This window comes from Channa argus, chromosome 3, assembly GCF_033026475.1.
Source record: "Channa argus isolate prfri chromosome 3, Channa argus male v1.0, whole genome shotgun sequence".
Taxonomy (NCBI): Eukaryota; Metazoa; Chordata; class Actinopteri; order Anabantiformes; family Channidae; genus Channa; species Channa argus.
The window spans coordinates 6,815,385-6,830,854 of NC_090199.1; the positions used below are offsets into that span (position 1 = coordinate 6,815,385).

Here is a 15,470-nt window from a genome sequence, read left to right on the forward strand (position 1 = left end):
ATCAAATGTGTCACATATTTTATAGCTGGTTCAATGTTAGGGTTGGATTTGGTTTGTTTCTGCAATGAGTGAATTCGACATGAACTTTTTTCCCTGTCTCTTCACTCTGAGATATGAAACGTCTCCGTTTTAAATATGACGGCACATAAAGCTGGACTTTAACACCCAGTGTGGACACAGGTCAGGACACTAAAGCACTAAACTGTCTAACTGCAACTGAAATACAAATCCTTTTTCAACCTACAGGCCCGAGTCATAACCTAGGAGCTAATGGCTGCTTCATTTGCTCAAAGCACTTGTGAAGATGAAATGCATTCTGGGAGTATATGCAATACACTCAACCATCCATTGGGCATTTGGTCATTTGAACTCTTGAGTTTAAGTTTTGAAACTGAAGTGAAAAACACTTTTCTCAGTTTGTAATAAATCACAGCTTCAGTATTTCTATTTATTTAGTTTAATATCGTGTGTGTTGCTAAATTAGCAGAGATCTGAAAATGTTACGGAAGCTTTACGGTGACATTTAGTTTTTGTAACCTGCTCTTGGTCGAACCTGCTCCCGGACACACACCTGTTCAATTCCATTCTGTTGTTCTTCAGTCCTTTAGTCGAGTTGTAGCTAAAGAAAGTGGTTTTCCAACTACAAATGACTGTGACCATAAATGTAAATTTTTTTTTTTTTTTTAAACACAGACTCTGGTTCAGGCTCAGTCCTGTATAAGCGCACATGGTGCAATCGCATTTACAGGTGACTTCACAGTGTCCCTAATGCGGTGGAGTCGGTGCCTTGCTCATGGGCGCCCCTAGCTGGAGGAAGTGCACAGAGTTCTGCTCCAAAAGTGCTTCTGTTTCTATAAATGTGGGTTTTTATATAATGAATGTGAGGCTTGTCATTGCTGCTGCTGCTGCTGCAGCTTTTCTATGTGGAGCTAACAAAGCGATTCTTCTGAGACATCATCAGTGGTGAACATGTGACGTCCAAAGGGGCGTGGAGCCGGTTGATGACATAAGTGAGGTAAGTTATTCTCCATATAGGATTTTATGAGTCATGTACTGGTCTAATTATGGACCACATTTTCACCAAAATTCATTCATTCATCCATGACAACTTTATGTCATCTCCATCGCTTGTTTCAGGCTCTCTGCATCCCAGGGTCCTCCTCCATCCTCCCCCTCCCTCCTCCATCCGTCCTCCATCCTCCATCCCTCCTCCTCACACTTCCCCGGTGCTGCTGCTGCTGCTGCTGCTGCTGGGGCTGTCGCTGCCTCGGTGTCTTCCGTGCGGCACAGCGCGGCCATGGTGGACTCTCCCGTGAAGAAGAGCCTCTCGGTGCCGGAGATCAAACCGCTGGACCAGTACGACTTCCACCGGGCCAAGGTCTGCGCCAGCGTCCGGTGGCTGCTGTCGAAATCGTACGGCTCTGCAGGTAGACTCTGTTCAAATCAGCCAGACGCTGCTTGGGTGGGGCGCTTAATAATTTATCCCTCTACATATGGAGCTCAGAGTTAGACGTTTCGCGTTTTATTTGGCGTCAAGGGGAACCTCCAGCATCCATCAGGCCCAGCCTGCCTCCCTACGAACCGCTGCTCGGATTGCTGATTGTTAGTCTAGTGCTCCTTGGTTTGTGCCAGGCTGTGCGGATTTAAATCCGCATATTAGGCTACTGAAGACGGGTTTCAGCCATTAATTGACGCGAATGTGAGGCTTGTCAGAAGGGGTCTCCCCAGTGGTGCGTGATGCATGAAGGAGCTGGATTCTGTCATCGCTGCAGTGCAACAAAGCCTTTTGTCAGAGCCTCCACCGTGGAGTTTTTTTTTTTTTTTCCCCATGCAGCCAAATATTCCCAGGAAACAGTGAATGTGTTGATGGAAACCGGCAGGAAACAGATGTAGCTGATGTGTATGTGTGGGCCGCCTGAAAATGGGTCAAGACCGCATATTTGTGTCAGTGTTACGGACCCACGTTGGGCTGTAACGGGTGGCAGGATAGTGAAGGTGACACACTAGGTCTAATGAGACAATGGAGTCTTCTGGGGGATTTGGGGGACACAGATGCACAAATTCACTCAAAAACCTTTAACTCAAGATCTTAAAAAAAAAACGGGGATAGTTTGTCACATCCAAAACTTTTATTTTCAAATTAGACACAAGCAAAGTAGCAAATCTTGCAGGAGACAGACGGAAACAACTCATTATATACTGTTACTCCAACTATCCTGTTCCAGCCAATCGTCAGCTGTGTGTTGGATGTAACCCAAACTCCCATAGTTGCCCTTTATCTAATAATCCATGATTTGTTTGTAATACGTTTAGACAGAGTTTCGTGTCCGATTTGTGCAGCCTGAGAGTCAGTGGGACATGGGGGGGAAAGATGAGCTGGAAACCTCTCAGCAGGGAGCCTTCATGGGTATCTGTCAACTGGAAAATGCCCAGTGGGTGTCTCATTGAATTTTAATGGGAGCCCAGAAGAAAATGGCACTAAGAAAATGCCACACACACACACACACGCACACACTCCTGATTCTGCTGAGCTTTGTTACCTGAGGTGGCAAAAAAAAATATTATAAAATCACTAAACTTGGTCTATGACATTTCTTCCTCTCAACAATGAAAATGGAGGATTTTGCGATGTAATGGGTCTTTACCCAGTCAAATGAGACATTAATTTCATAAACTTAATTGCCTGAGCCATCTGTTAAATAAGTTGTGTCCTGACCAAGATCGTAGCATAGAAGCAAAGGGAAAATTCAAGGATCACAAATTGGAGAGAAAATTTACAAATGACAAATGAATAGCAAGAGACAAGTCGTGCAAGAGACAAGTAAAGAAATGCAGTAGATTAAAATTCCTGAAGACAAATGTAAAATAGATGACATTTGAATTTTAACACACTCTCTCGCTGTGATAATTTCCCCAGTCTTCTTCAAAGAGTCATAAAAACTTCCTTTGTTTTTACTCTCACTGCTGTTTTTTTTATATCAGAAATGACAAAACAACTTAAAAAAAAAAAAACTTTTTTGTCTCTTTTTCATTTTTGTTTTAGCAAAAATAGTAAACATTCTCAAATTTAATAGTTTCAAACATGAGGACTTGCTTCTTCTCTTTACTATAACAATATGAGCATAAACTGAACATGTTGGCAAAAAACAAGAATCTCAAGACTCAAACCTGGACTCTGGGAAATTCGAATGAGCATGTTTCTCTGCACTCTGTCATATTAAAGACCAAAACAAAAGTAAATAACCAGCTGACTGAGTGATAATTATAAAAGTTGTGTATGTGAAGATTTGGGGTTTTCTAGTGTCTGATCCTGATCCGAACCCACAGTTTGTGACCCTGTCGTGCTGCTTTAGCTCTTCAGGGCCATTTCTGTGTCTTCTCCATTTAATCGGTGTTGTGTTAAATGTGTTAGCTGGGTCCTGCTCTGCAGTCCAGTCTCATTCCCTCTGCTGCGATGGAGACACACTGGCCACTTTCCATTTCCACTGTTCCCATAGTGACGGCAATTCGAGTTCCTCCCAGTGCTGCAGAGTGTGAAAGGCGAGGATTTAACCTCAAACAGTGTGTGTGTGTGTTCAAACTGCCGTTTATGATGGATTCATTGTCATTGTGTGTGTCTGTCCCCTCCTCTTGAGCACCACAGGGAAAAGACGGGAGCAAAGAAGGAGAAACGGTTACATAAGGGCCTGACAACAGTAGGTTACAGACAGCAAAGAAAAGGAGTTGTGGCCTCAATATGGGAGAGTGTTAGATGTGTGTGGACAGATGAAGGAGTGTAGAAGTGGAAAAGAAATGGTGAATGTTTAAAGGAAGAGAGAGGATTGACTGAAAGTGTAAAAGCTGTAGGGACTGTTATTCCTCTTCACAAGTCCCGTCCAATTTAGAGATTATCCCTCAGACATCCAGAGGCTGCAGAGATGGAATATAGGTCAGTCAGGAAAGTGTGTGTACTGTCTATGAAATGATCCACTCATCGTGCTCACACACACACACACACTGTCACCTCCTTCACTTTTGTCTTGTAGTTACCTTGTTGTCTCCTGCAGAACAGATAACACAGTGGTGCTGCAGACTCTTGGCAGGGCCCTGCTCGGCCTTTCTGACCTCTTCCACATGGGACAATGTGGTGGCAAAGTAATTCATTGCACTGGAGTTCACAGCAGTCGTCTCTCACTCTCTCTTTCTCAGAGAACAATGCAGGGATGCTGACTCACTTTCCCCCCCATCTCTCGCGTCTACACGGAGGCGAGGAATCTCTCAATCGACACCATAAATTTCATGTTTGGGGTTTTTTTTTTTTTACATGCGGCAGCTCAGAGAAGACTTTCAGTGGAAGCGCAAGTGTTGCCACTCAGTAATTATCTCCACAATAAGCTTTAGTGGACTCCCTGAACCTGCACCATTCACTGAAATATTAATACCGAGCTCTTGGAGTAAACGAGCATGTGGGGGTTTTTTTGTTTCCTTCTGCAGTCACGCTTGCAGCCGTCATGCCAACCAAATCCACCGCTAACATGCTGGTGCTAAACAGTTTTCCCCTTGATCGGCAGCTTTTTTTCAGCGTGTACGCATGCAAACACTGATGGGGATGTCGTTAGTTCTGACATGCATTTAAAATTTTATTTTATTTTCCTTTAAAACCAAACGACCTCACGGCGGATTGAAAAAGCCCTGGACACAACTGACTGATCACAGCCATGTTGCCAGCTTTTGGTTAAACTCTTACTCAATGTTTTTTAATTATTTACTTTTTTTCTCCTCTTTCTTTCTAAAGAAAATGTTCCAGTGGAGTTGCGGGAACCATTGTACAAGGACCAATATGAAGAAGAGCATCTCAAACCAGGCATCTCCAAGCTGCTTGTCTCCCCAGAGATTTACTGCAGGGTTCAAGCCCTGCTGGCCCAAGCACACGGGGGCTCTTTGCCACCATCACAGGGGTCCCTGGCTGACAACTCCGCCTTGCTGCAGTTCCTCATCAAGAGAGGTTTTGCTCCAAAGGTTCAGGATGTCGATGTCACTGAGGAGGACCTCAGCAGAGTCCCCATTAAGACGGTACCAGTTTTTATTTTACACGTAACCTCCAGGGCTTCATTTGCACTGTTGGGGGAAAAAAGTTTAAATTCTTGATTAAAGAAAAATGCTTGTTCATTTACTATCAGTTAGCATTTACTTAAAAGAAAGAAGTGTCGCAAGCAAAATCAACCCAAGTTGAACTAAAGAAGGCCGTGAAACATGACAACCACGAGAAAATGAAGAAAGGAAACAAGGCAGGAGAAAGAGCGCGAAAGGCCAAGGACTAAACATGAAGAAAAGGAAGACAAACAACAGTGTATAAGTGGCCTTTAAGGAGCTTAATATATGTTGAATGTAAAGTTATTCTCCGTTGTAAAAATCAGGATCCTGCACCTCTGAAAGAAAGACGCACAATGACAAAGGGAATTTGTTGGCAGCCGTGTGGTGTCTCTTTTTAAGAATGTTGCTTCCCTGTAGCAATTGTGTGTGAGACAATTGTCTCTGTGGTCACGACTAATCCCTCCATGCTTATCTGTAAACCCTAGAAGTGAATTCTGTGTCGCTGCATGAGAACACCACCTCCCAAAATGCCATTCCGAAAAGTATTTTGTAGATTTCATGCTTGATCAAATTTGAAACTGTCAAACTGTCCCTCCTGTGTTTGACGGATGCAGACGTCGCACCTCGCTGTCATAGACGCGCTGATGTCTCTGGCTGCTAAAGAGACGGTGGGCAACGTGAAGATGGCGGCGGAGGCAGAGCAGATGGGTGTCGGGGCACCGTGGGAGAACGCTCTGCTCTTCTGGGTCAACAGGGTGAGACCACAACACAGATGCCTCCGTGTATTTCTAAACACACGCGCTTGTTCTTCTTTTCAGTTTAAAACTTTGAAAATTTGTTTTTCTCATGAAATCAAACTGCACATAATATATAAACGTAATTCTGTTGAAATTCATGAACGGATCATAAAAGGTGGGGCCCTGGGCACAGACAGGCTTAAGGCCTCCCATCCGTCCTACAGTATTCATGATCCACAGTTTTTTGGTGGTTCTCCTTTTGTGTTTTTTTTTTGTTTGTTTGGTAAAACGACAGAAAATAAGCAATTAAACCTGGATCCGTGTTGTACGTTCAAGTGCTTTTCAACAGTGTTTTTAACATTTTCCTTAAAAAAAAACAAAAAAAACCCACTGGATGTAAAAAGTGCAAAGTTCTCCTTTAACACCAAAACCCACTGGTGCTTTAACAGCTGAACCAGAAATTGAGAAAAAGCACCGAAGAAGAGGAGCCCCCCAAGTCCCAGACGTGTACAGACCTGCAGCCTGCTCAGGAAATGGTGAAAAAAACACGCACCCACACACACACACATACACACACAGATCTCCACAGCCATGTTTATTTCCCACAAAGCAGCCAATTCTCATACTGCAACTGTTTTGACCTTTAACCTGTAGACGTTTTCTTCTCCCCCGGTTCGTCCTATGTCACCCAACGCTCTCATGCAGCCTCAGTCCACCCGCTGGTACTGGAAACTAGTTCCTGTAAGTGTATATTTCTTTCTTTCTCAGTCTGTGCTTCTGCTATGGCTGACGTTACTGTGCCTGCTGGATATGCCACACATACCTCTTATCTGTCCGGTTCTGAGAAGGGTCTCTGTTTATGACAGTTATGTCAGTTACATACGTGCTGACCTATTTACTGCTGATGTCATGTAACTGCTCGTTGTTAATAACTAGTGATGATTTGGACACTGATGGTGTTTCTGACTCACCTCGAGTCGTCAGTGTCATCTCAAACTGCACAGGTTACTTAAGTTGAGGGGGGAGAAGGAGATTTCAGAGGGGAGAGTTACCTTGTGGCCGATTATTAAAAATCCATGCACCCCTTTGTTTGTCCCCTTCCTCTCCTTCTCCTCCTGTCACTCCTCTCTCGCTGAGCAGTGCCATGTGACTGTGGTGTGGCGGTTCCCATGATGACCAGGCCCTTTTGTCATTTATGCTTGTTTCCCTCTCTCTGCCATCCTCCCCCCCCTCCCCCCCCACCCCCATCCCCCACCCCCATCCAGCATGCTATCGCTTTTTGTTTGAAGGAGTCGGGGAATAAACCACCAGTGGTAACGTATAACACCTTGCTCTTGTGTCACCCTCATCCTTTTCGTCATCCGTAGCGGCGCACTCGACCGACTGGCAGACTGACCAATCGCCACACCTCTCACATTTTTGTTGACCAATTACAGACGGACTGACTGCAAACTAATCACGAATCCAACCCCGAGGTTGGATGGACTCATTGCCTCGTAACGTTATATGACATTTGTTTATGTTTCACAGCCATGTTGTAGGAGACGTTAACACAGGTTGTTGCCATTTGGTTCCCCTGCAACAAGGCTGTGCTATTTATCATTTAGCACAATCAATGCACTTTGACCTGCGGCATTTTTTTTTAATGTGCACAGTAAAGAGTTAATGTAGTTTTTATCTGATCCGGCTGACAGTGTCACCTGTGCCTGCTTCTGCTGCATGAACAATGGAGGAAAACCTCCTCACATTTATTTAGAATCACATTTTCTATCCACTCGATACTGTGTAAGTTCAGCTGTTTGTAACGTTTGCTCTGCACGTTATATTTGGTGTGTGTGTGTGTGTGTCTCTGTGCAAATGTCTTTTGTTTTTTTTTCTTTTTATTGAGGCATCACTGGTCTTGGGCTTTGTTTATTGTTTATGTGGGGTTTTTTTTCTTCTTTGCAATTGTGCTAAAGTTTGGCTGGCTTCACACACGGAGTTGTTATATTTGTTGTCTGAAAGACCACAAACCCTGGCTGGTCTTCCATTTCTTTTGCTGATGCTCTACATAATGTAAACGTGTAATCTGTTTTCCTTTCTGCCATATGATCTGTCCTCTTTCCCTCACTTGCTGTTTATTGTCTTTGCACAACTCTTCCTCTTTATACCCTCTTCTTTCTCTTCTCCTTCCTTCCCTCTTCCTCCTTCACCAGATCCGCTATAGGAAGGACAAAGTGCAGTCTAAGCTGACTCCTACTTTCCCTCTGGTTTCTGCGGTCAAAGATCTGTCTAATGGCTGCGCTATAGCTGCTGCTGTGCACTACTACTGCCCCAGCTGGCTGCCTCTAGAGGGTACACACGTGCACACACTCTTTAGATGATCATTAGAGGAGTATGAGAGTATGCTTTCAAACTCTCAACAACTTAAACGATGGACTCAACATTAAAAAAGATGGTATCATTAAAAAATTTCATGTTCACTGAGCATTTATTACAATGTTGCTTATTACGATTTTTAAGAGAAGTTTTTATTATTCACTTTGTTTACAGCAGTGTTTGAATGCAATGATGCACTGTGATTTTGTAACTTTTTGCTAAAAGACTACACAGCACATGCACACCACATATTGTGTGCACGTACACTATCCCTGTTTCTGCTCCTTCCAGACGTGTGTCTGAAGGACACCATGTCAGTGGCTGACAGTCTCTACAACTTGCAGCTGATAAAGGAGTTTTGTGACGGCAGTTTACAGAGCTGCTGCCCCCTCAATGTGGAGGACCTGCTCTACGCTCCACCTGTTCTGCATGTAAGAAAAGCACATTAACTTGCTATGAGAGAAACAATTTACAGATTCTACTGCTGAAATCTAACCTTATGATTTAATAATTTATTTCCTCAGCTGAACATCATGAGCTTCATAGCGGAGCTGCTGGACTGGTTTGAGATTAAGAAGCCTGATTTTGTCCAGCCCATACAACCCATTGACCTCACAGGTCTGAGACTTACGATTTGTTTGTAGTGTATAGTTGTGATGTTGCTGCCGTGACTAGTGAAGTTCAGCCTGTGAAACTGCAGTGCTTCTGTGTCTCTCAGATGTCTCAGGGTTACTGGACTGTACATATCCTGTCAGTGGGAACAGCAACAGGTATTAAAAGCATCTTGTTAATATCACACATAACGTTTTTCGTTTACCTTTTTTTAAAAAAAAAAAAAAACATTTAGAATTTAATGTTTCATAGATTAATCGTAGTGTTAGACTGCAAAGGTGCTTGGGAAAAAAATGGAGATGCCATGTTATGATTTTCATAAAAAATGATCCTGTGCATTTAGTAAATCATCCCCGTAAAGAATCTAGTTTGTTTCATACAGTTACAGATTGTTTGTATTTAAAAAAAAGGAAGAATGAAAGCATTTTCCCGGTTGTCTCGTTTCAGTGGTTCTCCCTCCTTTATCTTCAAACAACCTTTTGTGCCCATCTCCTCCCCAGTGTCACCAGGTAGGACACAGAGCGCAGAAATGTGTCTATTTATAACAATTAACCCTTATGCAGTTTCATAGACTAATTTGTATTTACGTTTTCAGAGAAAAGTTGGACGAAGAAACAAATCAGGTAGATACACTGGGAAGCTGTCTGTGGTTTCTATAATAAGCGTTGTGTTGCATTCATGTTTTATCTTCATTTTTTTTAAATCTTCTTACTTTGGCTACTGTGCTCTCTGCTTTTCCATACTTGTCTGGCGCAACCTATCCATTTGTCCATCCTTCCATCATCACCCAGCAGTCGTCCTCTGTCAGCAGTGACTTTCAGCATCCCATTTGGGCTGGACAGTGATGTTGACATTGTCATGGGAAACCCAATAGATTCTGTGTTTCGATCTGTCAGCTCCGACAGCCTCACCAAGGGTATTCCTGCAATGGCCTCACCAATAACTTCAGCAGGTATGACTCGTGTCCCATACACCCCTCCAGAGGACCTCAGCCACCTGGTCAGCTCTTCAGCCCCATTGCAGCGGTCTTCTTGGGGCCCTTATGCACACACAGCGCCACTGGGAGAGTTGCCGACCATCGAGGAGGCGTTGCAGGTGGTCCACACGTCGAGCGGCAAAGATCGAAAGAAGGGAAGCGTGGCAGAGAAAGGTGGGAGAGGAATGTTGAGTGGAAGACAAGAGCCCAGGTTACGGCCTGAGGGAGCCCCTGCTGGCTTCTTCCTGCACTCCCCAGAGGAGGGTAATCCCCAGATGAGTAGTTCTGCTCCCAGTCGCTCTGGAGTCCTTCACCGACCCGTTGGAGGAGAAGGAGGTGACACTCAAAGTCAAGGAGCTGGACAGAGGAGGGAGAGACCAGGGAGGAAATCTGATATGTCACGTGATGATGACTCTGTACTAAGAGATGGGAGCGTTGACTCCTCCGAAGCATCAGATGATACTCCTAGAAACGCCCCTGGAAATATTCGACCGAGTAATGGTCGCCACGGAAACCATAGTACCAGCAACAGCCCTCGCATGACAAGTTTTGCTGAGCGGCGAGACAACAGAAAAAGACATCCTGCACATCCCGCGGAAGAAGCGGGGTCCACGCCAACCCCAACGACCCCAGGAACTCCACATACACCCTCTACCCCAGTAGGGACACCTGGGTGCCAGAGCAGCCCATGCCACAGAGGCCCTGAACCAGGCTCTGAAGCCTGGGAGTTGGGGGCCCGTCTTGAGGAAAAGCGCAAAAGCATTGAAGCCCAAAAAAGACGCATTGAAGCCATCTTTGCCAAGCATAGACAGAGACTTGGAAAAACTGCTTTCCTTCAGCTGAAAAGAGAGCAAGGGGAAGATAATCTCACCTTGGAAGAGCGCCTCACTCACATGGAGGAACAATTGGAACAGGAGGAAGAGAAAGAAAAGGAGAAAGAAAACGATAGCGAGAAGGAGAAGGAGAAGCCATCTGTTTCCAATCCTCCTCGGTTAGAGAAGCAGGTCACATTCTCTATTGAAGGCAAGAAAGGAGAAGAGAAAGTGAAACCAGGGGAATCTGCACTAGTGGAGTGCAATGAAGTGGTGCAGAAGCTGAGTGAGGCGCTGCAGTCACTGCAGAAGGACATGCAGAAACTTACAGAACAGCAACAGCAGCTCATGAGCAACCAAAGACCCAGAAATACACCCAAAAACACTCCAAAATCAATACCAAGAAGCAACACCAAAACCCCACCCAAAACCCCTCCACACACCCCAACAAAGACGCCACCAAGAACCCCAACCAAAACTCAGACAAAGACCACTAGTAAAGCGTGGGTGATTCATAATGGTCCCAGCACGTCCTCCGCCTCCTCTCCATCAAGACGCTCTCACATCCTTTCATCTACCTCTCCGAAAGCAATAATTTCTTCCTCCTGCCCTGCTCCTCGCACTAAGATCCACTCCTCTTCCAGTCCCCGGAGCCCCAAACACCACCCACGCTCTGAGCATCAACCTCACCCACGGCCTTCAGAACTCAAGTTCCCTCCACTCAATCGCGTCCTGACACCAACCCACAATGTGGACACCCTGCCCCACCTGCGGCGTGTGTCCCCCAGCAAGTGTCAGGTACAGACTTCCTCTACCTTTCGTATTGGGGGGACAGACACTCCTCAGGAGTCTCCTCAGTACACCCAGCAGCGACGGCCTGATGGGAGCACCTCAGACACAGGCTCCAGTGAGACACCCACCCAGTTCAGCCTGGAGTTGGAACAGGAAAACCTAGAGGGAGTTGGAGGGCTTCCAGAGTTAATGCGATCCAGACAAGATCGTCCAAGGGCTGCTGGTGGCAGCAGCTCTGGTGCTCCTTCAGAGTGCTCATTTGAGAGTGAGACTTTGTCCCTGTCAGCTGCTTACAGTGCAGGAGGTGAAGGGGGGAGAGGTGGAGGTGCAGGAAAGCACTGCAGTCTGACTGAGGTGTCACTGTTATCGCTTGGAGGGCCAGAGGGGGGCAGTGACGAACCAACTGATGAAGGGCAAGAGTTCTCCTCTGATTCTATGAGTGACCACACAGAATCTGCTGCAGAACCGGGTAGAAGACTTGCTGTTGAAGGCTTAGATCCTATCCAGCTGCTGGATCTGGCCACAGAAGGCAAGGACTTGCCAGAAACAAATGAATCCAGAGAAGAACAGACTGAAACACTGGAGTTAACTGGAGACCAGAATGAGCTGGAGACAAGAGGAGGAGTAGGATTCTTCTTTAAGGTGAGAGAATCGAGGGAAGGAAGAGATTGTTTTGCATGTATATGACTTCTGTCATGAGCTTCTGCTTGTGCGGTTATAGGGGGAGGTACATAGCGAGGGGGAGATGGCCCAACGTAGAGCTCTCCTGTTGGAAAGACAGCAGAAGAGAACTGAGGAGTTGAAGAAGAGGAGACAGTGGCATGAACAAGAAAGGGAAAACAGGTAATACCCACATTTGAAGTAGACTACGCCTCAGTGCTTCATTTTGTCACCAACCCAAATTTGGTTAATTTAATGTGAAATTCACAGAATTCCTTTGTGTTTCAGACCAGAATCCACAGACAAGAGAGTGGCATCTCCTTCTAATACACCCCCCGCAGGCACCAGCTCCCCTTCCCCCACACCACCTGCTACTCCCGCTCGTCGTGGAGATTTCACACGAGGAGAGTATGCACGGCGGCAACAGCTCCGGATCATGCAGGACTTGGACAAAGTGCTGCGGGAGAAATCATCCAACCATGGCCGATCTTTGGCTAAGAAAAGCCGCTCTCGGCCTCGCAGCATGACCAGGGAGGAAACGCAGCTGTCTCTGAGCCCAGCCAAGGGAACAACTGGTAAAGACGAACACAGGAAAAAGAGAAATCCCCAAATTAGGTGTGTCAACAATGTTTGGTGTTTTTAGATCATTTCTTTTTGTTTTTTTTCCTTCTTAGGACCTAAGTTGACGAAAGTCTACTCTCACTCTTCGCTCAACCTGGCAGCCACAGATGAGCCAGAAAAGAATGGAAGTGACTCCATTAAGAAACACAACAGGTACATTGCTTCATAGGTCCTTTGGTAGTTTATAACCCTTCCTTTCAAATTGGGGGCCTCCATGGGGTACTAGGGAGGCCCCAGCAAATTGAAGGGAAGGTAACGGATAATTCAAAAAAAGATTTAACAAAGCCTCATTTATCACATAGAGACGAAAACAACAGCTTTTTATTGTCATGGAGCACATGTAAAAATTGCACGAAATTCTCTATGCATTTGACCTAACCACCTGGGGGGTAGCAGTGGACACCCACAGGGGGGCACCCGGGGAGCTAGCGCTGAGTGTCTTGCTCAGGGACACACCTGGTGGGTGGGCTGGGATTTGATCCCGCTGACTTCTGCACCCCAAAAAACCTGTTAACTGCTTTGCAAAGCTGCTCTGCTTTGGAAATTTCGCTAGCTTTTTTAAAGCCAGACATCTTGTAAAAAAGGTGGCCCCAGATGTGAAACGTTCGTAAAACCACCGTTCGTGTACCACTTACCTCTTTTAGAGGTAGTTGTAGCCTAGTAAGCTTTTGTTGCTATTAGCGTGTCATAATTTCAGTACAGAAACAGATGTTGGCTCAACTTTCCAAGGCCATTAATCATAAATAAAGTAACAGTATTACAACAGTATCTCAAACGATGACGACGTTACAAACATGCGCATTAATTTGGCAGTTACACACTGCTAGTTTTGGATGATGGCTAATGTTTTTTCCATTTCGCAGCAGCCATCCTGATTCACCTTCACGATGTGTGACACCCAGTAGACCGGCCAATCAGAATGGAGATAAGGACTGGGAGAGTGGCTCCAATGGAACCTCACCTGCCCCCGAGTACACAGGTGCAGTTTTACACGGCCTGACACCTCTCAGGCATCACTGTGCACATCGGTTTGCACTGACAAGTGTTCCTGTGTTTGTAGGTCCAAAGCTCTTCAAAGAACCAAGCTTCAAGTCCAACAAATTTATCATTCACAACGCTCTGTCTCGCTGCTGCCTGGCTGGAAAGGTCAACGAAGCACAAAAAACCAAGATAGTTGAGGTAGAGGACTTGTTTTCTCCATAATCATTGAATTCTGCTGCAACCCATTGGTTTGCTCATAAATGATTATTACCAAAACACTAAAGTCATGTGTTGCCTTTTTCTTTTTCTTATTTCTACTGTCTGCTAACCTCAGGAGATGGAGAAGAGTCCCGCCAATCACTTCCTTATCCTCTTCCGGGATTCCAGCTGCCAGTTCAGGGGCATTTACACCATGAACCCCGACTCCCAGGAGCTCGTGCGACTGGCTGGCGTGGGCCCGCGGACAATTAGTTCCACGCAGGTGGAGTCCATCTACAAATACAGCTCAGACAGGAAACAGTTCAGTGCCATCCCCTCTAAAACCATGGGCATGAGCGTGGATGCCTTCACCATCCCTAGCCATCTTTGGCAGGGAGGGGGAGGAGCAGGAGGAGGAAGCAGGAGAGGAAGTATAACAAAAAAAGCAGTAATTTCCAAGTGAGGAACATCACATGTACATGCAATTAAAGAAAACACTGTAATGAAATGTGTAATTATAGTGAAACCTGCAGTCGAACGTGGAAAAACCTTATTCATTCGCACACAGATGCACTTCAGGCATTTGTGTGCATTCGTACACATTAGCAGTCTTGCCCTTGGGTTTTGCAAGAAATACTATATATAAATGATGTATTTGTATCCACCCCCCTTATGTGCATGTGAATGTGAACATTACAACATTATTGCCCTTCACAGAAGCAGAGAGCCACTCAGAGTGTACAGAGGAAGGTTTTGTAGAAAGTAGGAGGAATTACAATGCGTTAAAAGAGTCTCTTTGCTTATACTTACATTGTCTGAAGTGCAGACTTTCTTTTAGAGGAAAACGAAACTTTAGTAAGCTGTTGACTTTCACAATTACCGTCTGATCCCTTCCAGGTGGACTGAAACCCTGATGTTGAGTGCCAGTTTTTCTTTTTGACATGAAGCCAAACCACAAAGAAAATGCCTTCTCGTGTCAGAGTGACTGGCAGGACTTTTATTTTGTACGAACATCAAGTTTAACTCTACCTGCAACTGTCCATAGGTGGATTGAAGCAAATGTGTTTTGCGAAATTAAAAAAATAGCCATAACCATAGGGTGCAGAGGTGAACGTCTGTGTTTTTCCTGACTGAGTCAAATATCTGTAAGTTAGTGGCCTGTGGTTTTCAGAGGCGATTACCACATTATGAGCGTCGTCATTTGCAGTGAAGTGGCATGAACTGATTTTCAGAATAACATCTCTTTGAAAAACGTGTGGTTTGATCCAACTGCGTTGTATTAAGAGGCTAGAACAACTTTTGTACATGGAGGAGGACTTGACTTACTGTAGCGCTCCTGGTTGAGGGATGGGTTCTGATAGCCGGTTCCATTTCCACGTTGCAAAAATGCCTGAACGCTTCAAGAATTTAAATTTGGAACTGAATTTAGACCAAATGCTATCAAACACCATCCCTCTTCTTAGTAGAGTGCACGCAAATTAAATTGGTGTGTTTCAGACCAACGTGTTATGAAATAACAGACAGGATTAAACTCGACTTATCAAGTTCACTGGATCGGTCCTTTTTTTCACCCCCCCCACCCCATGCGAGATCATTCCCTCCATCTCTCCACACATTGGTTTGGTCTTTGGTCTGATGTCCCTCCCCCCT

General features: G+C 45.2%; 1 protein-coding gene across 11 annotated transcripts; it reads left to right on the forward strand.

Annotated features, from left to right (window-relative positions):
* The first annotated feature begins 1,021 nt into the window (after positions 1 to 1,021).
* Positions 1,022 to 15,369, forward strand: LOC137123732 (calmodulin-regulated spectrin-associated protein 3-like). 11 transcript variants are annotated; one of them, XM_067497893.1, is made up of 19 exons: positions 1,022 to 1,427; positions 4,775 to 5,052; positions 5,688 to 5,828; positions 6,260 to 6,346; positions 6,465 to 6,551; positions 7,076 to 7,123; positions 8,006 to 8,144; positions 8,460 to 8,599; positions 8,693 to 8,786; positions 8,887 to 8,938; positions 9,228 to 9,289; positions 9,376 to 9,403; positions 9,572 to 12,002; positions 12,082 to 12,203; positions 12,309 to 12,595; positions 12,695 to 12,794; positions 13,508 to 13,620; positions 13,702 to 13,820; positions 13,957 to 15,369. In XM_067497893.1, the coding sequence occupies exons 1-19, from the start codon at positions 1,298 to 1,300 to the stop codon at positions 14,281 to 14,283; spliced, it is 4,785 nt and encodes a 1,594-aa protein (XP_067353994.1). In that variant the 5' UTR covers positions 1,022 to 1,297; the 3' UTR covers positions 14,284 to 15,369. The 11 variants fall into 11 exon arrangements, with proteins under 11 accessions (XP_067353994.1, XP_067353995.1, XP_067354002.1 ...); XM_067497894.1 differs by having other exon boundaries at positions 1,023 to 1,427; positions 12,082 to 12,192; positions 12,307 to 12,595; positions 13,505 to 13,620; XM_067497891.1 differs by having other exon boundaries at positions 1,026 to 1,427; positions 13,505 to 13,620.
* The last annotated feature ends 101 nt before the right edge of the window (positions 15,370 to 15,470 follow it).

Coding starts and splice junctions, on each gene's coding strand:
- LOC137123732 (XM_067497891.1), top strand. CDS start 1,298: ATGGTGGACTCTCCCGTGAAGAAGAGCCTCTCGGTGCCGGAGATCAAA. Junction 5,829..6,259: donor TGCTCTTCTGGGTCAACAGG/GTGAGACCACAA, acceptor GTGCTTTAACAG/CTGAACCAGAAATTGAGAAA. Junction 8,787..8,886: donor ACAACCCATTGACCTCACAG/GTCTGAGACTTA, acceptor TGTGTCTCTCAG/ATGTCTCAGGGTTACTGGAC.